Genomic DNA, 21,524 nt, shown 5'->3' with positions numbered 1-21,524 from the left:
CTAGAAGGAACAGAACTGTTTTGAAGACACTGAGGTGAAGGGGCCATGTCTAGCTACACAAACAGACATCTGACTGTACATTGCATGCTGTGCATGAGATTTTCATGAATGACTGGTATCTGTTGGATGGGCACCCTGCCTGGATGACTGTCCTCATGGTGTCTGTGCCCCTTAGCCTGATCTTTGGGCCTTCTAGCCTGAAGCCTAACAGGTGTGGTTGTCCTTCTCAAGCTCTAAGCACAGTCCCGCCCCACTGCTGAGAACCCTGCTGGAAAGCGAAGACAAAGATGCCCACCAGGTCCTCAGAGTACAGCCCCTGGGACAGGTGTTAGGAACAGTTAATGTGAGAGGCTGAGGGGCTGAAGTGACTCTAGCCAAGAAGCAGGAACAACTAAGAGTAGATATAGCACTCTGTCATCTACAAAGCCTTATGTCTGGCACTGTCCCAGTGGCAGCCCTGGTGAGGTACACCTGAATGGGTGTGTGGGCTGTACACGTACTCATTGAACTGGTCCTTGGCAACTTGCTGGGTGTTTCGTGGCTGGGGATAGTTGGAGATCTCAATGGAGGCCTGAGGACCACACAGCAGCTTGAACAGAAGATTGTCCACGATGGCCAGGGCAGTGGCTGGGGAGTGGTATGCCTGATTGTTGAACAAGGCAGTGACCACTGTCCGCTCTCCTTTATCTTTGAAGGATGTTGCTACCAGGCACCGCTCATTAAAGCCGCCCCCTTCCACCGAGGCCCTGAAAACCAGGAACTCCTCTAGGTCACCTGCGGAGTAATGCAGCATCAGGGTACCAGGTGGATGAGCAGGAGCACCTATCCTCATCCCAATGATGCCCATCAGGGACTCAGTGTAGGCATGGCTGAGATGGGACCTTGGGCTCCTTGGGCCTCAGCTGGGCCAGTAGTGTCCACCATGGTGCTGACAGTTTCCTGACTGTTGATAGAATCACCCATTTACCAAGGAGGAAGTCCGTCATTTAGTCATCAATCTGTCCATAGAACCTCAGGTCACAATGTAGCAGGGAACAATAAAAGGAAAAAACCTGCCGGTGCTCTCCATTTAACTAGAACATGGTGCTTCCAAGCTGGGAGCAATACTGATCTATGGCTACTAGAGACTCAAGGCAGTTTTCAATTTCAAGGTGCTGGCTGAAAGCACCACATCACGTGAAGACACACTATCAGCAGCCTAGCCTGTGAACAAAGACAAGGCATACAAACATCACTGGACATCTGCATTTTGTATATAAAAGAGTGACTGTGTCCAAGTCCTACCGGTGTGTCTGCATCTTTGGGGTCCCAGAAATACTTCCTCTGATTCAGCACCATGAGTTTTGGCCTAAGAGACATCTGGTGTTGTTCAAAGATAAATTTGATTGTCACAGTATGAGCTGGGCCAGGGATGCTAAATATGTTATGAAAGTGAAGGGCAATAAAGGACTCATCCAAGACAACACTGACACTGTTGGCACCTCTGGGCCCCACCCCCCAGCTGCTCCTTACCTAGCACTTCTCGAGGTTCCTGCCTCTCTGCCTGCAGCATGTCTTTTAGATGCTCAGACAACTGTTGGCCCAGAAGGGAGGAACCTGGGACGGAGAAGGGCACAACTGTTCTGCCATACTCGTTCAGGCTCAGCTTCAGGGGAGGGTCATCAAAGATTTCTACGGTGTACTTGATAGCCAGGAGGGCCAGGGTGATGCAGGTCAGGGGGACCAGGACCTGGGCTGCTACCATCTTCCATTCCCGCCAGCTGTATGCAGCCTTCTTCAGAAACATGGCCCAGAACTGCTGGCAGTGGAGGGCGAGCTGTGATAGAGGTAAGCAGATGACAAGGGCTGCAGATGGGGGCTGCACAGTGCTGATCCAAGCAGCAGCAACTGTGAGACCTTGGCTGACATTCTGCCAGGCAGCTCCACCGAGAACAGTTTGTAGTGATGTGGGGTCATGGCTGAAGCTCAAAAACTGGGAGGGCATGTGCGCCTTCAAGTCCCTACACAGGTTTGAGAGGTTCCACTGCAGCCAGAGACACTTTCATCAAAGAGTATTAAGGGTCTGGCTGGGGGTTCCTGCCTTTCTCTGCCCTTTGCTGAGGCATCGCCACAAAGAAGTCTGTGCCCAGTTTATACAGAAGCCTATGGGTGACTCCCCTCACTTGCCTCCCTGGACTCCCCAGCACTATGTCTCTCCTTCTTGACATCAGGACCTTGGGAGCAAGCTCCCAGGCTCTACACATGTCAACTTGGGTCAGACCTTGGTATTCTAGCTATAAAACAAGTACAGGGTCCTCCTCATTGCCTTCTTACCTCACTAGGTGGCTATTAAAGCAGGTTAGCACAGAGTTTGGTATAAGGCAGCCTCCCCAACAAGGCAATTTCATTGTCATAAACAAACATACAGTTTTCTGTGAGTGCCCAAGTTGGAACATGAAGATATTTCAGCTGGGTATGGCAGAGCACATCTATAATCCTTGGAAACAAAGCCAGGATGATCACAAGTTTGAGGCCAACCTGGTCTACTACATACTGAGCTCTAGGCCAACCTGGACAACAGAGTGAGCTCTTTTCTCAAAAAATACCAAATAAAAAAGCCATGTGAATGTCTCCTTCCTCCTTCCTGCTGACCCACGCAGCACCAGCTGTTGTCTGCCTTTTGTCTTCTTCTGAAGCTCCTACGGTGCGCACTCTCCCCTGATCTGGCGGTAACCCTAACCCTAACCCTGATATGAGACATTCAGAGGATGATAACCCCCTCCCCAGGCAGCCCTTATGTAGCCCCAGCCTGAGGTGCTCACCCCTGTGTTGAACTTGACCACGCCTTCTTCTTCCTCTATGAGGGCTCCAATGCTGTTTGTTGGGTCCATCACCCCACACAAATTACTATCCAAAGCCCAGTCGCTTGCCCGCCTCTCATGCTGGTACTGCAGAGCAGGGAGCTGAATGGCCTGAATGTCCATGCTGGTGTCCACCAGCTTGCCAACCCTGCACCGGAACACAGTCACCAGTCATAACTCAGCTTGTGGGTAGGGGAATGAAGCTCTTGTTCCACTAATAGACACAGAGAGAACTTTTAAAAGAGTCTCTGAAGCACAATAATGCCACCAGCTCGTCTTTCATTCACTCATTCATTCATCAGTAAATATCTCTAGAACATCATCTTTGTGTAGCCAGATGTAATGTCCATGGGAAAGACATAACCAGCTAAGGCTGCAGTGCGAAGGGCCCTGTTCCCAAAGGGAACTGCCCAGAGTCAGCATTACTAACAGGGTGTTCAAGGGGGAGAGAAGAGATGTACAGCACCATGGCTTTACCATGTGTGAAGAAGGCTCATCACACAACCTGTGCTGTGTCCCAAGAAGACAACAGGGGTACTGCCTGCCAAAGCTAAGGCTGGGAGGTAGACAACTATGCTTCAGAAGGGCATGACTGGGATAGACAGTGGAGAGATGGTAGGTGGTGGGGCTGGCGAGTCCTGAAGTAGGTGCTTGGGGTCAAAATGTGCTGTGGTTACACTGTAGTCTGCTCCAGGCTGTCAGGGCCCTTGAGTTAATGTTTTCACAGGCACCATTCTCGTCAGCCTCTGGTTATGAATATGAACTTTAGTCACCCTTCCTGTATGCCTAGAGAGCTCTCAGAAGTAATATCCTGTCTGGTTCTTTCTTCTGGCAGCTGCTTGGCTGTGTTCATAGTGTCCCTAGCTAGTTACTAAGTAGAGATGATAAGATAAATGGATGAGTAAAGAATGAGTGAATGTGAACAAATGGTCAAACAGACAAGTAAGAGAGCCAATGGCAATCTTCTATTCCAGTGCTTCTGATAGAAGTCTTTAAATAATGGATATCGGTCATTGATAGAGTGACAAAAGTTGCTGTATGATCCACTCCCAGGCATTTATTCAAGAGGAATAAATACATGTAACCACACAAAAACTCATATACAAAATGCTCACAGCAACATGACCCATAAAAGTGAAAGAAGAAAGTAAAAAGAGAGGCAGCATATAGGTCCTTCAACTGAAATGTAGTGTGTGTGTGTGTGTGTGTGTGTGTGTGTGTGTGTGTGTGTGTTGTATGCCATGTATGTGTGGAAGCCAGAGGACAACTTTGGGAAGCCGTTTCTGTATGTGGACCTTAGGGACCAAACTCAGGCTGATGGGCTTGGGCTGAGTCATCACTGACCCCAGACCATTCATTTTTCAGAGTCAAATCACAGATTCATTTCAGATACACCAAGTTTCACCATCTCACCAATATTTTCTTTGAATTAACAGCAGGCCATCTACCACCTGAGTGTCTGCACATGCTGTTGCCTTTATTGCTGACTGAGGCCTCTTGGTGGGCTGGCAGAGACCCAGGTATTTTTTTCTCCTGGGATGGCTCATTCTTAAATCATTGTCAGGCACTGGCCTGGAGCTGAGGTAAAATGGCAAGGCCAGAGGCTGGGTGGGGCCATGTGCTGGATGTAAATGGGGAGACCAAGTGGGCTGGGGGATAGACTGGCACTAAATCCCAGGCAATACAGAGATGCAGAGGCCCGGTAGCTCCTGACAGTAGCCTGGAACTGAGCCTTCAGATACAGTTGACAGCAGGTTGGCATGTGGCTTTTTTATTCAACCACGATACACCAAAAGCTATTCTGATCCACTCTGTGTTGGACACAGGTCAGAAAACAACTTTTCTTTTCCTCCCTCCCTCCCTCTTGGCTGTTCTGTTTCAAGGTCCATAAACTCTTTCTGTACCCATCTCTACCCAGTGGTCTTTCTGAAGCAGTGCTGGCCTTTTCTGTTGGTTCCCAAAGCCCCTGAGAGAGATACCTTCGAGCATATAGTGCAAGGTCTTATAACTTATGGTCAGTTATTATGCTGTGTCCTCTGACCATGATTTCCTCAAGAAGAATATTTGATACGTATATTTTTTACTTCCTGTTATTAGCACTGTATCAGTCAAACAGCATTCAAGAAATGCCCAATAAATATGGCAATAGTCTGGTGCTCTAAGGATTTGAGAGCTAACCTTCACACTTCAATCCTGTGGGGTAACCCACGCCTTGAAGAACTTACTAACTAACCTTGTGCTGACCTGTGCTGGGGTGGCTGTCTCAGGAAGGATCCTGGGTGGTCCAGGCTCTTTCCTCAGACAGGCCATGGCTTCCTGATTCTGCAGGTGTCTGTAAAGCTCACATCTGAACTCTGGCTTGGAGTCCCACCCTGCTCTGCACACATCTTCACGCTCCGGCAGTATTCCAGAGCAGAACCCTTTAACAAGATCATCTCTAATAAAGGTCCGGGGCAGATGGAAGCCCACACCTACTGACCGAAGGAAGACTTCCTCCATAGTGGTGACAGAGGCGCCGAAGCTGGCAATGCCCAATTCCTTTTGCTTCTTTTCCAGTTTAGTAAACAGACTTTCAAATCTGAAAGGAGACCAACAGCAATAAGTCTTTTGCAGACACTTTCTAAATAATGTTTCTAAATAATTGCCTCAGTAAAAAGTGAGGTAAGACAGGTTGGAACAATATCTTGAAATGCCATTTTCCCTTTTTCTTTTCTTTTTTCTTTTGGTTTTTGAAGACAAGGTTTCTTTGTTTAACAGCCCTGGCTGTCCTGAGCTCTTTTTTTTTTTTTTTTTTTTAACCAGGCTGGCCTCGAACTCACAGAGATCTGTCTCCTGGGTTCTGGGATTAAAGGTGTGTACCACCATGCCGAACCATTTTCTTTCTTTAGAAATGAATTAAAAACCAAACTTAAGACCTAACTTGCTTGCTATGGTGTTTTATCAAAGCAACAGTAACCCTAAGACAGACAGACATTAATAAAAAGGTTGTGAGGAATTGCTGAGAAAGACCTGACCATGTGCTTTTGAGAGGACTGGGAAAGTACTTTGGAACTTTGGGCTAGAAAAGCCATTTAGCGTTCTGTGGGACTAGAAACCTAAGTGCTGAGAGAAATGCAGGTGATGGAGGCTTGGCTTGTGAAGTTCCAGGGGGAAGTCTGAGTCACTCTATTTGGGCTAATGCACATTTTGAGTTAAGAATCTGTGGTTCTGTTTCCCCGGGGAAAAGAATCAGCTGTGATTAACAAGATACCAGACCACTAACATAAAACCTTTGCTTTGCTGGGATAATAATCAGTGCTTGTTAACTGGAGCTGAGAAATCAGCAGTGATTAAAAAGAGACCAGCATCTTTGAGATGAAATCTTCTTCTGGAAAGTGTTTCCTCAGAGTCAGCACACAGAAGCTGTGTTCCAGAGGTGGTCTAAGTTGTACCTCACGCTTACAGCCAAACTTGGTCATTCATCTGTACGAGTCTCCCAGTTGGTACTAGTACTGAAGGCTTGAAGGGGTCATGAAGGCCAGCTGAGTTGGCACTGTGTTGTGGTGTGGCATGGCTGGAATCTCTCTTTGGTTGAGACAGGGTTTCTCTGTGTAGCCTTGGCTGTCCTGGAACTTGCTCTGTAGAGCAAGCTGGCCTCAAACTCAGAGAGATCCATCTGCCTCTGCCTCCAGAGTGCTGAGCCTAAAGGCACATGCCACCATGCCCAGCTAAAATGTTTTATGTTGTTGAATGAAAAGAAATAAAAAGAAAAGGAAAACGAACCCTCCTGGGTTTCAGCACCAAATGAATGAAAAGAATAAATAAATAAAAGGAAAAAAAATGACTACTCCCAGGTATGTTAGAAGAGAAAGTTTATTGTAGCTATGCGGGAGAGCACGGCCAGAGACAGGGACATCTGGGAGAGTCCAGAGTAGACATGAACAGACTAAGCTGGGCCATGTGAGGGTCACAAAGACCAGGTGCACCAGCCAGGAGGCCCAAAGGTACAGAGAGAGGGGGTAACCAAGATGGTGGGATTACACAGGAAGAGCATCTGAGCCCCCTAAGCTGAAGAGTTCAGGGTAGGAGGTGGAGTATGGCAGCCAGGAAGACCCTTTAATAGGTAGGGACTAAGGGATGGAGAATCTGGTGGCACAGTCTGCTTTGATATGTTAAATAGCACCTCAGCCATTTGTCCCAGGTTTGAAACCCAGCAATTGTTGTCTATATTACTGTGTGAACTTGGGGATGAACAAAAAAGGAGAGATTATGGCTTAACAGTGATAAGTTGACAAGGGTCAATTGTTATGGCTACTTTTATGTCAGCTTGACACAAGCTATAGTCATCTGGGAGGAGGAAACTTCAATTGAGAAAATGCCTCCATGAAATCAGGCTACAGGCAACCCTGCAGGGCATTTTTTAAAATAGTGTTTGATATGGGAGGGCCACGTCCACTGTTAACGGCGCTATCCTTGGGCTAGTGATCCAGGGTTCTACAAGAAAGGAGGCTGAGCAAACCAGTAAGCAGCAATCCTCCATGGCCTCTATCTGAGTTCGTCTCCTGACTTCCTTTAGTGATGAACAGTAAGGTGGATGTGTTGTTTTGGTTATGGTGTTTAATCACAGCAAGATAAACCTAAGACACATAGCTAAATATACTACAATTTTTAATTTGATTTATCTGTTTATGCATGTGTGATGGTCAGACAACAGCTGTTGAGACAGGGTCTCATGTGGCCTAGGCTGGCCTTGAACTATGTAGTTGAGATTGACCTTGAAATGATCCTCTTGCCTTTGTCTCCCAAGTACTGGGATTACAGGTATGCACCACCAGGCTTGGCAATAGCTTTTTTTTTAAAGATTTGTTTATTTATTAGGTATACAGTGTTCTGCCTTTATGTACCCTTGTACACCAGAAGAGGGCACCAGATCTCATTATAGATGGTTGTGAGCCACCATGTGGGTGCTGGGAATTGAACTCAGGACCTTTGGAAGAATAGCCAGTGCTCCTAACCTCTGAGCCATCTCTCCAGCCCCGGCAATAGCTTTTATATATTCAAGCTGGTGTTAGAAGGGAGTCCAGTGTGGGTATGAATGCAAGCAAGAAGTGAATGCTTTTTAACCCTGTCTATGTATGTCTGTCCTCCTCAGGTATAAGCAATATGTCTCTGCAGTAATAATCAGTAGGTAAAATCAGCCCAGTAGATGCTTCAGCTCCACACACCCCCATCCTGGCCCAAGGGATGAGAGATACCCGGTAGTCATAACAGAGGAGGCACAGAGCCCCCAGAGCCATGGGGCCTTCCTGGGTCTGTACCTGTGTACTCCTTAGGATACGTACCTGTGTGTGCTTTCCTTGGGAAGAATAAAGGACAGCTCAGCCCCAGCATGGCTCTCCAGCATGGCATTGGGGACATGGTGGTGAACTAGCTGAGAGATACTTTCAGAATTGCAGTGTGGCTCTTTTACCAGTGTCATGTGGTAGCCAGCTCCTGGAACATGTGGACCAAGTGTTAGGCCTTTGGTGGTTCCACTTTTTCTACAGGCCACATCTCTGTGACTCAATCGGGCAGGACTATGGGAAGGCATTTACACAACTGGGTACATCTGGGCCAGAACAAATGCATCTCAGCCTCTTCATTGCAGTGCATGTGTTACCTCCCACAACCTATTTGAGGAAGTGCAGGGGAGGTTGGGTCACTGAGTGTATCCAGGTATACATACTGGAAGCCAGAGCCTCCCTGAAGATCAAAGTACAGCAATGCTCTGAGTACCTGTGACTGTACTGTAGATTTCAAGCTTATCATGGCTGCAAGGAAGAGACACAGGAGGAGCCATGGGACTATACCACACACAACAAGTTGCTTTTTTTTTTTTTTAAGACAGACTTTCTTTGTGTAGCCTTGGCTGTCCTGAGCTTGCTTTGTAGACGAGGCTGGCCTCAATTTCACTGAGATCTGCCTGCCTCTGCCTCCTGAGCGCTGGGATTACAGGCATGAGCCTCTGCACCCGGCTCCCATTCAGCTTCTTATCCAATAATACTTTGCAGGAAATGGCCCTTTCTTGTTCCCTTAAGAGACAAGGGTGTTGGACCCAGGACAATCAATGGCTTGGCTAACTGAGCGGACAGGCAAGAAATAGCAAGCAAAACTCTTGAGGCCCTATTAGAGATGAACAGAAGACACTCTTTCTTGGAAAAAGAACCCTAGTATCTTCATTAGGCACATGTGCTTAGATGGGGACCCTCTCTAGCCTGCTCTGGCTATACTGGGGCTATCTAGGGGTATGTGCTTGGCATAGGAGAGGTAAGGTGTGAACCATGGGGCATTCTGTGGGGGAGGAGTACTCTGGTATGAGGGTAGGAGACAGGCATATAATGCTAGACCAGGAGGTGACAGACACAAAGCCAGGCATTCCACACAGCAAGGTGGTTGACTCCTGGCTTATGACTTCACCTGCTGGCCTGGACCGTGCAGTCAATACTGCTCATGTAGGAAAGCACCAGTGACCTCTCACAGAACTCTTGTCTACTCCCACAGATTCCTGATCCTGGTAGTTCTGTTGTGGCTTAACAAGAGACCCACCACTCAAGATACTCTGCTTTACTATTCCCACAAACCTCTGCGTTGGACAACGGAAGAGAAAGTTTAAAGATGGCCTTGCCCAGCTACTGTCTGAATCCTTCACAGAGGGTAGTGGCGCTGACCCTGCCATGAGATGGAGGCTGCCTGGTCTCCTTCACACTGCTCACCATATCTCTGCTTGAGAAACAGTGATGACCCACAGCATTGTAGCTCCCCTTTGGCCAAGATGGCGATGCGGTCTCCCAGCAAGTCAGCTTCATCCATGAAGTGAGTGGTCAGCAGGATGGTGCGGTCACTCTTCTGCTGCTGAAGAAGGTCCCAAACAGCCCTTCTGGACACTGCATCCATGCCCGAGGTGGGTTCATCTAACATCAATACCTGGAGGGCAAAGGTGAATGAAGCCTTGTAACAATGATAGAGTCATATCTCAGGCTCAGGATGGCCTAGCTGGGTGGCCTTCTGCAGCTTGATTTGGCAGTTTGCTGAACTGTCGTCACCACCCCTGTTTGTCCTTGTGTGGGAGCCTGACTCAGCTACATCATTAGGCCAGACCCCTGCCCTATACCTTAGAACCGGCTATGAGGGCGATGCCGATGGAGAGCTTGCGCTTCATCCCCCCACTCAGGAACTTGGACCGCAAGTCCCGCTTGTCCTCCAGGCTGAGGATATGCAACATATGCTTGACCTCTTCGGGACACTTCTGGAGAGGCAGGCCTTTAAGCTGAAAGGCAGGGAATGAGAAGATATAAGACAGGTGGTATGACGGAGCTAAAGCATCCAGCAAGTTCTCTAGCTCAAGAGATGTCTTCCCTGGGCATTGTGGACTCTGCTTATCTCCCCACAATTACCCTTGCTTCTATGAAAGAGCTCCTCAGAAGACACTGCTGTGAGGCTAATGGCACACTGCAGTTGCAGAACCCTAGGTATATGAGCAAGGGAACAGTCACCCCACACACACTTACCTGTGCGTAGAAGTAAAGATGTTCTGCAACTGTCAGGTTGTCAAACAGGACATCATGCTGGGGACACAGGCCCAGATTCTTCCGTATTTGAGCCATGTCTTGGGAAATTTCATACCCATGAATATACGCATGTCCACTGGTAGGGGGAAAGAGACCTGTAGCCAAACCAAAGAGCCCAAATTCATCATGAAAATCTTGTTTACTTGTGCAAGGTACAATGCCCCCCTTGACTCTCTTAACCCACTCCCCTCATTTTACTGAGGATCTTATCCATGAGAGTTCCTGGACCCTGCATTCTCCCATGTTAGGCTTTGTCCTGCAGAGCAGTAGAAGATAGAAGATGCAGCCCCAGCTCTGTTACAAGGCACACCACTTGGTCATAAAGAAGAAACTCATTCTCATTCTTTCTGGCTCTGTCTCTCACAGAAGTGTGTGTAGATACTGAATCCATTACTATCATAAGCTCCATTCTCAAGATCAAGTTGTGTGTTACTGACAAGCACCGTAGTGTTTCAGGAAGGCAGAAATCATTCCAGATGGGTGAAATACACTAGGGATGAAAAGACCCCTCCTTTCCTCCTTTTACTCCCTACTTTTCACCATGGGTACTGAATGTAGGGAGGGCTCAATGAGTACCAGATAATTACTCCACCACTGACTCACATCAGTGGGTCTGGAGTGGGGTGGATCAATTTACTGGGTATAAACATATCTCACTTCTCACAGGGAAAGAGTGAAAGCCATATGAGAAAACAAATCTGTGGCTGATATAAAGCAGACAGAGGAGAAGGGCCTGCCAGTCACAGCTGGACATGGAGCGACTTCTCACCTGTCAACATGGACATAGTCGTGGTCTTCCCAGCACCGTTGTGGCCCAGTAGGACTGTTATCTGTCCTTCATACAGGTTCAGATTCAGGTCTCTGATGCCCATCTTGTCCTTATTACCCACTTGGAACACCTGCAGGAAAGGCAGAGGGTTTCCTTGACTTCCTGTGGCCCTTGGGGCCTTCCTTTTCCTTTGAAACATGACCCTAATATCTCAGGATACTAAGCCAGGTACCTGATTCAACACACAGAACAGAATTGTGGGGCAAAGGCTACATCCTTCCTGTTGTCACTGTGCATCCACTGAGCATTTACTGAGAAGCTATGAGAGGTGCAAGCAGGACCATGGTCACAATGTCACAACACCACAATGCCAGACAGCATGGGGCCAGATGTGGAGGGACGATCTGTATCCTCCTCCTTCAGGTACTCAGGACAGCTGGAGGGAGCCAGGCCTGGAGAGAGTGCCTGCATCTGATCAGTCTGCCCTCAAGGCCTCACCTTGGAAAGATGCTTGATCTTGATCCCGGCTACCAGGTCCTCCGGCTCAGCTTCAAAGTACTCGGTTCTGAGAGCTTTTTCTGGGTCACTGTCTTCTTCCTCTTTCCCTACGACAGTTCTTGGGCTCCCACACCAGTAGGAGGGCTGGGATGGAGGCACATGGGTGTCAAGTCATTAGTATCAGTCCATTTTGTTTGTGATCAGCAAAGTAACTACCACTGACACACTTAACGCGCATAACAACATGACCCCAGCCTTAACCACAGGGCATATTACTGAAGAGAAAACACCATTTCAGACTGAATTTCAGCACATTTCTTAATTTGATTATACATGGGAAATCTCTAACTCTTGCCTTCCTGATCTGGTAAATGGGCACAAGAGTGGACTATTGTGAAATTGAAATTTAACAGAGAGAAAAGGAAACTTGTCAATGGTGAAAAGAGACATTATTGAGCATCCCAGTCCAGAGCACTGTCAGAGCCTAAGGGGAAAGGGGCTGTGTCTCAGCACTCTGTCTCCTCACTAGTGACAGGCTCCCTGTGGATAGGGGCACTAGAGGGTGAGCTGCCTGGTGAGGACCTGTTCTGCTCACAGTATACAGAGGCACACTGCACTGGTATTACTGGAAACACATCTCACATTTAAAGTGACTGTGGAGTCAGAATGGCTTCACAGAACAAAATGCCACAGTTTAATGGTAGTACTTTCCCTCTACAGCTATAGATAAGAGTAACGTCTGTCTCTAACAATAAGTGTCAACTTGCATTTGATGAAATACTCCAACTGACATTTGATAAATACTTGCTGAATAAAGAAAAGTGGACCAAATTATCCATTGAAAACTGCTAGTATGTGATGGTGAAACCTTATACGGGGATTCTATATCATCATGACAAGGTTCACTCATAAGAAAGTTATATGTAAAAATACATTTCTGAGATGACAATGCATTTATAAGTATGGTTAGATAAAAGTTTGTTTGATCTTTTTTGTTGTTGTTTTTTTTTTGAGTCAGGGTTTTTCTGTGTAGCCCTGGCTGTCCTGAAACTCATTCTGTAGACCAACCTGGCCTTGAACTCACAGAGATCTGCCTGCCTCTGCCTTCCGAGCACTGGGATTAAAAGTGTGCACCATCTCTGTCATGCTATAGCCCACTTTTACCAAGCAAATGTCTACAGGGGCCAGGTAGGAAGTGCACAGGACACTGAAAAGGTACAGAGATTAGTACTGTCAATGTGACAGCCCCTGGAATCACCTAGGAGACAAACTTCTGGGTGTGTCTCTGAGGGAGCGTCTAGCTTGGGTAGTGGGGTGGGAAGACCCACATTAAATATAGGTTGTACCATCCACCTCATGACTGAAGAAAAAGGGGGAAATGAGCTGAACACCAGCATTCACGCTATCTGCTTCTGCTTCCTGGAGAGACAGTGTGCAGCATGTTCCTGTTGCCTCAACCTCCCTGACTACAAAATAGTAAAATGTATCCCCCGAACTACAAACCAGGATAAAACCTTCTTTACTTAAGATGCTTTTGTTAGTTGTTTTTGTCAATGAGAAAAGTATTACAGAGGCACATCTGTAATACTGTTTTTTGGGGATGGCCACATCCCCAAAAAACCTTTATTGTTTTGTAGGCAGAAAACCTAGTAAGACATTTGTTTTTATGTTGGGGATATAGCTCAATATTGGAGTGCTTGGCTAGTATATGCAAGGCCCTGGCTTAAACATCAGTATCATGATTATGATTTTGTTTTTCTGAGACAGGTTTTCTCCGGGTAGCCCTGGTGGTCCTGGAACTCATTCTGTAGAGCAGGCCTCAAACTCAAAGAGATCTGCCTGCCTCCCACATATGGGGATTAAAGGTCTGTGCTACTACTGCCCAGCAAACCTTGGTATTATTTTAAAAAAGTAAAGATTTTTCATGAACAAAGAAGTGAGCTTGGAGCAGCAGAGGCTATGTACATCAGTCTCTGGGTCCCTTTGTCTCAGACCCTGGGGTGGGTCAGGTCATCTCTTTGAACAAATCTTAAGGGCCCTCAGGACACATGCACAGGTCAGAGTTTTCTATCCCAGGCCTTTGCAAGTGTCACACTCTGGGACTCAAAGGGGTCCCAAGTGAGTGCTGGGGACACCTCTGTTCCCCAAAGAAGTGGCCTGCTTGAAGAACAGGGGCATCAGCACTCACCATAAGGAAGAAGTACCAGGGCTGGGGCACGCCAAACTGTCCTGGGAAGACAGCCTCCACGTACCAGGTCACCAGGCCATAGAGTACCGAGTCCAGCAGCAGCATCCCCAGCACTTGTCCAAAGCAGAAATCATCATCCACATTGACAGGGGTCAGGAGGTCACGCCACTGGATTCCAGTTCCTGGAGGGTGCATCAGAAAAATAGTCCTGAGCTGTTTGAGCTGGCGAGCCCCTGAAGCCATTGATGACACATGTATTCATGCCTATATGCATATTTGCCCCGTGCTGTCACTGTGAAGTCAGCATGACTTAATTTCTGGGTTTTTAACAAATCTGATAATGTTCATGTCTTTTTTTTTTTTTTTTAAACAGAGTCTCTTGTACTCCAGTCTGACCCCAAACTCACTGTGTAGCTTAGAATGATCTTGAACTAATCATCCTTTTGGTTCCACTTCCCAAGTGCTGATATTACAAGTGTGTACTGTCACCCTCAGCTATTGCTGCGTCAGGAATTGAACCCTAGGTAAACACTACCAATTGAGCTACATCCCATCCCCTCACCAACTTTCTTCAAATTTTGAAGACAAAGGTAAGTTAAAAGAATCAGTAAGTTACATAACTATCAAAAGCTTGTGAACTAGAGGTGGAGAGATGGCTCAGAGGTTAACAGCAATGGCACTTCTTCCCCACAACCTCAGTTTGATGCCTAGCACCAACCTGGTGGCTAACAGCCCTCTGTAATTCCAGTTCCAGGAGATCTAGCCCCTTCTTTTGGCCTCTGCAGGTAATGCATACATGTGTCCCATAGACACAAATAAATGTAGGCAACACACACACATACACACATAATACATATTTACAATTTTAAAAGCTTATGAACTGAATATATGGGTTTACATTTCGTTGGTTAATTACATGTATACATATACATACATATATGCATATGTGTATACACATGTACACAAATGCATAAAAAAGAAAGATTTGGTGTTAAGTCAATGTAACCAATGAAACTGGGAGAACTCAAAACTAATGTGAAGCTCTACAAAGCTCACTATGATACAGCAGTGTTGCAGTCTGTGCAGGCCTGGACCTAAGTGTCTAAAGGTGTACTGCTGGTTGGAGGACCCTGGATGGAAATGTCTCCCCTCTAAAGCCTTGGTGAACACTTACCCTCATAGGCTAGAGACTGTTTCAAGAAAAGTCACTATGGCCAGGAGTTGGTGGTGGTGCACTGCCTTTCACCCTATGGGCAGAGCTGCTTGTTTGTCAAGCTGCTTAAGAAAACCGTGAAAAACATGTTTTGACCCTGGCCTTCACCTCGAGACAGAGAAAAGAGGAAGTTTCACCAAGTTCCTTAAAACTTGTTTGTGTGACCTTGGACCATCTCTGCTATAGGGAAGTAGTTTTAGAAAGCAAGTTTGGCAGTTCCACCAACTTCTTTCTTGTATTGATGTGACTTGTTTTTGCTTTGCCTATAAAAAGGAATTGTGGAATAAACTCACGCTGCAGTCTTACTGGCAGCCCTCTCGAGCCCATCCTGTACGTAGTGTGACTTTGCTTTAAATATTTCAATCCTCACTCCCCACTCAGGAAATGTCCGACTCTGCTGGCAGGCTCCAGCAATTCTACCACAAAAAACCTGAGACTGGGTAGCTTATGAAGAAAATTTATTTCTCATAGTTCTGGAAGCTAGCAAATCTTACCTAGTAAGAGCTTAGTGGTGCTTCCAAGATGGCACCATGAATGTTGCCCCTCACAGAGCAGGAGATAGAGAGAAAAAACATTCCTGTAGGACCTCCTGTGGGAGGCAGAGACAGGTGGATCTCTGTGAGTTCTAGGCCAGCCTGGTCTACAGAGTGAGTTCCAGGAAAGCTAAAGCTACACAGAGACACCCTGTCTTGAAAAACAAAACATCACTATGCAACTTTGAAAAAAAAAAAGAGGCATCATACAACGAGTTTCCTCTTTGGAAATGGCCTTTTAGTTTTTAATACTTCTAAAAAAACATTGATTTTTATTATTTTTAATTATGTGTAGGTAGGTATGCATGTCTGCCTGTGAGTTCGGGTGTTTAAGGAGGCCAGAGGTTTCAGATCCCCTGTAGTTGGAATTACAGACTGTTGGGAGCTGCCTGGTGTGAATACTTGGAACTGAACAAGGTCCTCTAAAAGAGCAGCAGGCATTCTTGAATATGGATCCATCTCTGCAGGCTGGAAAAGGCTTTTTAAAAAAAGTACTAGAGGACTTGGAAGTTCTGCTAATTTACAAAGTCTACATTTTGTCAGTAGGCTACTAATGCTAAAAACATATAAACCTCATTTCCTGACCTCTTGATCTTCCTGCCTCCATCCCCTTGGTGCTGGGACTGCAGACATATATCTGGTTTTATGCAGTGCTACAGAACAAACCCAGACATTCATAAATGTTAGCTGTTTTGTTGTTGTTGCTGTTTGTTTTTGTTTTGTTTAATAAGACAGGGTTTCACTCTAGCCCAGGAGTGGAACTCACCATGTGGTTCAAGTGGCCTCAAAATCCCAACAATCCTGCTTCAACTTCCTTAGTGCTATAATTCCCTTGATCAGTGGGATGGCTTAAATGCATGGCTATAAGTTTATTTGTTATAAATTTAGTTCCTAGGGAAACAGTGTGAGAGATAGCCCTCATAAACGGACAAAGCTGTCATAAAAAGGTCCTACAGGAATGTTTTTTCTCTCTATCTCCTGCTTTGTGAGGGGCAACATTCATGGTGCCATCTTGGAAGCACCACTAAGCTCTTACTAGGTAAGATTTGCTAGCTTCCAGAACTATGAGAAATAAATTTTCTTCACAAGCTACCCAGTCTCAGGTTTTTTGTGATAGTAATACAAACAGACAAAGGCATATGACCAGAATAAATGAGAACATTTGGCCTAAGAGAACATCTAGGCAGGGAAGAGCCAAGATCATTTTAAATAATCCCAGGTGAGTCCTCTGAAAGGTAGATTATCAGCTGGGCAGTGGAGCTGGCTACTCACACATCCTCAACTCTCCTGCAAACAGGAGAAGTAGAGCCAGGTCTCAATCTATGGTTCCCTCTGCAGTGTTCTCTGTAAGAGGGGTTGGATCTATCCAGAAATCACATGGGATTTTGCCATAAGAGGAGATGATGTTCAGAGGCTTGGAGCCCCTGAAATTCCAGTATTCACCATGGGCTTTACAAAAGTAGTGGTTCACAAGTCAAAGTCAGTCCCTGAAAGTGTTTTATTTGGCCTCCATGATATTTCAAGTCACAAAATTTCATAAAAATCAGAAAAAGACTTTCCTGGGGCTGGAGAGATGGCTCAGAGGTTAAGATCACTGGCTGTTCTTCCAAAGGTCCTGAGTTCAATTCCCAGCAACCACATGGTGGCTTGCAACCATCTATAATGATATCTAGTGCCCTCTTCTGGTGTGCAGGTGTACATACAGGCAGAACATTGTATAATAGATAGATAGATAAATAAAAATGTTTAAAAAAAAAAAACTTTCCTGGACTATAACCGGTTTCTCTCTCAGGATTCCCTGCCTCCAGCACCAACTGTTGCAGGAAGTACTAGGGAGGATGACAAACTAACCCTTTACTCACCAAAACTGAGAGCTGACTCAAAGACCTCAGAATTCCCTGGCCTTGAGATATCTTGTGCAACAATTCTAGAAGTGTCAAGAAGAAAAAGAGCTGACTCAGGGGACATAGGCACTACTGCCAATTCTGATGACTTGAGTTCTATTCCCAAACTCACATGGTGGAAGGAACTCACATTGTGAAAGGAGAAAATGGAGCCTGAAAGTTGTCTGCTGACCACCATACATGCTCTATGGCACATGAATGCCCTTGTGTGCAAACACACATTCATGATAAAAAAAAATGTAGCTGGGCAGTAGTGGCATACTCCTTTAATCCCAGCACTCGGGAGGCAGAGGCAGCTGGGACTTCGAGGCCAGCCTGTTCTATACAGTGAGTTATGATACAGCCAAAGGCTACACAGAGAAACCCTGTCTTGAAAAACAATAACAAAACAAACAAATAAAAATATAATTAAAAAGTTATTAAAGGGGATGGTAAGATGGCTTAAGAGCATTTGCTGCTCTCCCTAAAGGACTGGAGTTGAATTCCCAGCAGCCACATCAGATGGTTCACAATCCCTTGTTAACTCTAGCTGCAGGCAATCTGATACCTTTTTCTTGACTCTGTTGCACCTTCACTCACATATGCACACCCCCTAAACACACACACACACACACACACACACACACACACACACACACACACAATTGAAAATAAAAATGCATTAAAAAAAAAAAAAACAGAAGTAGGAAGAGACTAAAGAGACTATAAAAACCAACTGGTAAAATCCAGTCATTGGACAGAGCAGTTTGGATGACCACCATCTCTGGGCTTTTTAGCCCTTAGTTTTATTTGGTTTCTATTGACATTATCTGAGCATCTTCCCCATCAACCTAGGGCCAAGCTAGCTATCTGTACGCACTCAGTGCTTGTCTGTTGATGAAGGCCTAGCTCAGGTGTTCCAGTCAGCTTGCTTTTTACCTGAGGTGAGTCTAACTGCTGGGAACCGTTTTGACAAGATGCTCCCTGAGCTGTAAATGGTGATGTGAGGACTTATTAAGAACAAGACTCACCTTTGGCTTCAAATTTTCCTATGAGCTGGGCTCCCATTGCCATGGCAACATTAGACAGGAGACAGGACAAGAGCTTTTGACTCAGTGTCATCCAGTTGTACCGAGGAGCCACAAAAAAGTAGGGGGTGTAGGTGAAGAAGTACAGGAAGCCACCCACGGCTGCTGCTATGTTGGCTGTGGGAAGAAGGAGCATGGGGAGCCATAAATTTGCCAGGAGACTTGTAGGAGTGACAATGGTCAGAAAGAGCCCCATCCCACCCAAATCCCAGCACTGGGGGACTACAGCTTCTTCTGGCATTGTTAGGCCTCTCGTGCAGATCTTCTGCCCACCTGAAGCAGTACATATACAAAAATATGCACAGATAAAACAGGCTGGCAATAGCTTGAATATAAAGTAGCAACTAAACTACTATTATGTTTTTTAAAACAATAAAACTACTTAATAGGGAGCTTGGGAAATCACAGTGTGGTATGGACTGACCTGAGACATACTAACTTTTAGAAAAAATTTAAAAGCATTTCAAGTTTAGAAATCAGGTTAATAACTAAGAGAAATGTAGTTTGTATAGTCTAAGCCACCTGAGGTCCAAAACCTATTGGATGCTTTCTCTGTCCGAGAGAAGGCAGCATGGGAGAAGACACAGCCAAAAACAACAAGCTGAACACAAAACTCAAAGAGTAGAAACAACCTTGAATGTACCAGCAATCACGGGTGTAGGGGAGAGATAAACCTTTTGTTTCTAGTATTCTTAGCAGCTTACAGTGTGCACACTTGCCTTCTGCCAATTCCCCTTTGCCCTAAAGCACCCTGCCTCTCCTCTCTGGCCACACAGCAGGTGCTCTCTGTCCTCATTCACTGTCAAGATTCTTCAGGGGGTTCTAAGAGGCTCCTGTCATGGGCTTCACTGTTTTCCTTTCTGCCTTTCCCTCGAACCAGTTATGTTGTCCCTCAGCCTTTCAGGGGTTCTCTCTTCCAACAATGTAGCCTCTGGATCATCAAAATACATATCCTTTGACCCCTTAACTTTGCACAAATCCCTTAGTTTCCCTAGACTTGGATTAGCTCCATCCTCTGGCCTAAAGGGAACAACAGGACTCACCTTTACTGAAGAAGGTGCTGACCATGAAGCTGAAGGAAATGGAGGAGATTGCAAAACACACCAGGAAGGCCAGCACCAGGGAGGGATCGCTGTTTGAAAGTACTGCTATGTCCTTTTTCACCTGCGGGAGAGGCAGACCCAAGCCAGAGTGGCAGAGTCAGGCAGGGAAGGCAGAAATGGACTAGGAGGGGCCTAAAGGTCCAGGTCACAGGGACACTGCTGGATGGGAAGGTATCCTTGCTTCAGCCAATGGGAAGTGTTGCATATCTTCTCCAGCAAGGGAGAGAGTTGCTCTAAGGCCAGTGACCATGAATGTTCTTTGGTGCGAGTGCTGGGGTCTCTGTGTCCCCTTCTTTCCAGAACCCTCACAGAAGCCACACTTACTTTGACACAGAACAGCAGGGTCATGAAGGAGACCACGATGAGGAAGAACAGGAAGAACATGAGGAACCAAGCACTCCAGTGTAGCCAGCTGCTGAGCCCCATCATGCGCATATACTCCTGCAAATGGGAGAAGGCATCACACAGCCAGGCCATCATCCTGTCCACATGCTGGTAGCTCTTCCCGACACCCCCGTGTGTGCCAGCCTGCTCACACAAATACAGTGCCATATACAGAGCAGGAGGGGAGGCCAGGACACCTGTGCTGTAGAGCACATGTGAGGGGACAGAAGGTGGTGGTTTGTCAGGCTAGTTCTTGTCCAGCAGCTCTTAGTCCCGTAGTATAAGAGTATAGCTCTTTCCTACCTTTCATCACTGTCACATGCTACCCTATTTGGGACACTATCCCCAACAATCAGTATTAATTGCCCTTTCTTCCTAAGTCATGATGGTCTGGCCCCTCCCCCAGCCCACTACTCAGCATGGCCTGGCTCTGCTCTGCTTCATGAGAGCTCAGTCCACCTTCCCACTGGGCTCACTAATCTCTGTCATGCCAGGAAATCCCCCTCTCTGCTTGTGCGTCATTTAGTCCTGACACAGGTACCCAATAGATACTAATCTGGTGAATTCTGAATCCTTCAGGGATGTTTTGTATGTTGTAGAAAAGTTCCAAACTCCCAAAGTACGATCTCAAGTCTTCACTTTCCTTGAGCTGATTGTCAGAAGCCATGAGTGTGGCAGCTGGCTTTAAGGTCCAGAGTCACCGGCCTGGCCCCTCCCATATTTGGCAGACAGACTATGCAGGCCACACTGACCACACTGACAGCAGCCTCCTGGGCTGTGACCAGTTTGTGGCTGGGGACATGTACTTAGAGACCTGGGCATCCGTTCATTTGCCTTCCACTTTGAAGGAGAAGCCCAAAACCCTTTCAGGGAAGGGTACTTTCTGTCTCTGCGGAAGAAGAGGGTAAGATGGTGCAGAGCAACTCTGCCCACACCTTCCTGTTTATCAAGCTGTTGGGAAGCACCCTGAGGAAAGCTCCCACTGACCAATGCTGCCTATGGGTTCTGGGACTCTGAAGCTGAACTGCCAGGGGCTGAGTAAAGTAAAAATTCAGCTTTTTGCTGGCAGTGTGGCTCAAAGGTAGAGTGCTTACATTCCTGAGACCCTGAATTCCTTTTCTAGCACTGAAAACAAAAACAAAACAAAACAAAACAGAAGGATCTTGGAGGATCCAGAGGACAGGAAAAACATAATCAAAGTATATTATATGAAAAATTTTTGAAAGAAAAAAGTTAGAAAGATAATGTAAAACAAAAACAAAACAAAACAACAAAGAAGTCAGCAGGTGGTGCACACGGCTTTAATCCCAACACTCAGGAGGCAGAGGCAGGAGGAGCTCTGACTTCAAGACTAACCTGCTCTACAGAGTGAGTTCCAGGACAGCCAAGGAAACACAGAGAAACCCTGTCTTGAAAAACCAAAATCTGAATCAAACCAA

At 46.3% G+C, this 21,524-nt stretch overlaps 1 protein-coding gene across 3 annotated transcripts in view; it reads right to left on the bottom strand.

Annotated features, from left to right (window-relative positions):
* The window catches only part of LOC129674691 (phospholipid-transporting ATPase ABCA3), a 53,358-nt gene that overhangs the window by 11,099 nt on the left and 20,735 nt on the right, over window positions 1–21,524 (bottom strand). For all 3 annotated transcript variants that reach the window (XM_055604838.1, XM_055604837.1, XM_055604839.1), the window contains 14 exons: window positions 20,026–20,142; window positions 19,642–19,762; window positions 18,542–18,715; window positions 13,882–14,063; window positions 11,694–11,837; window positions 11,196–11,325; window positions 10,367–10,521; window positions 9,970–10,125; window positions 9,572–9,782; window positions 8,162–8,312; window positions 5,320–5,418; window positions 2,802–2,988; window positions 1,513–1,816; window positions 501–774 (listed from right to left, as the gene is read on the bottom strand). In XM_055604838.1, coding sequence (XP_055460813.1) covers window positions 501–774; window positions 1,513–1,816; window positions 2,802–2,988; window positions 5,320–5,418; window positions 8,162–8,312; window positions 9,572–9,782; window positions 9,970–10,125; window positions 10,367–10,521; window positions 11,196–11,325; window positions 11,694–11,837; window positions 13,882–14,063; window positions 18,542–18,715; window positions 19,642–19,762; window positions 20,026–20,142 — 2,405 coding nt within the window. The remainder of the gene's footprint in view (window positions 1–500; window positions 775–1,512; window positions 1,817–2,801; window positions 2,989–5,319; window positions 5,419–8,161; window positions 8,313–9,571; window positions 9,783–9,969; window positions 10,126–10,366; window positions 10,522–11,195; window positions 11,326–11,693; window positions 11,838–13,881; window positions 14,064–18,541; window positions 18,716–19,641; window positions 19,763–20,025; window positions 20,143–21,524) is intronic.

This window comes from Psammomys obesus, unplaced genomic scaffold (assembly GCF_907164565.1).
Source record: "Psammomys obesus unplaced genomic scaffold, mPsaObe1.curated_primary_1811, whole genome shotgun sequence".
NCBI classification, from domain to species: domain Eukaryota; kingdom Metazoa; phylum Chordata; class Mammalia; order Rodentia; family Muridae; genus Psammomys; species Psammomys obesus.
Note: the sequence above shows the minus strand (reverse complement) of the source record. Positions and strands in the feature narration are given on the sequence as shown.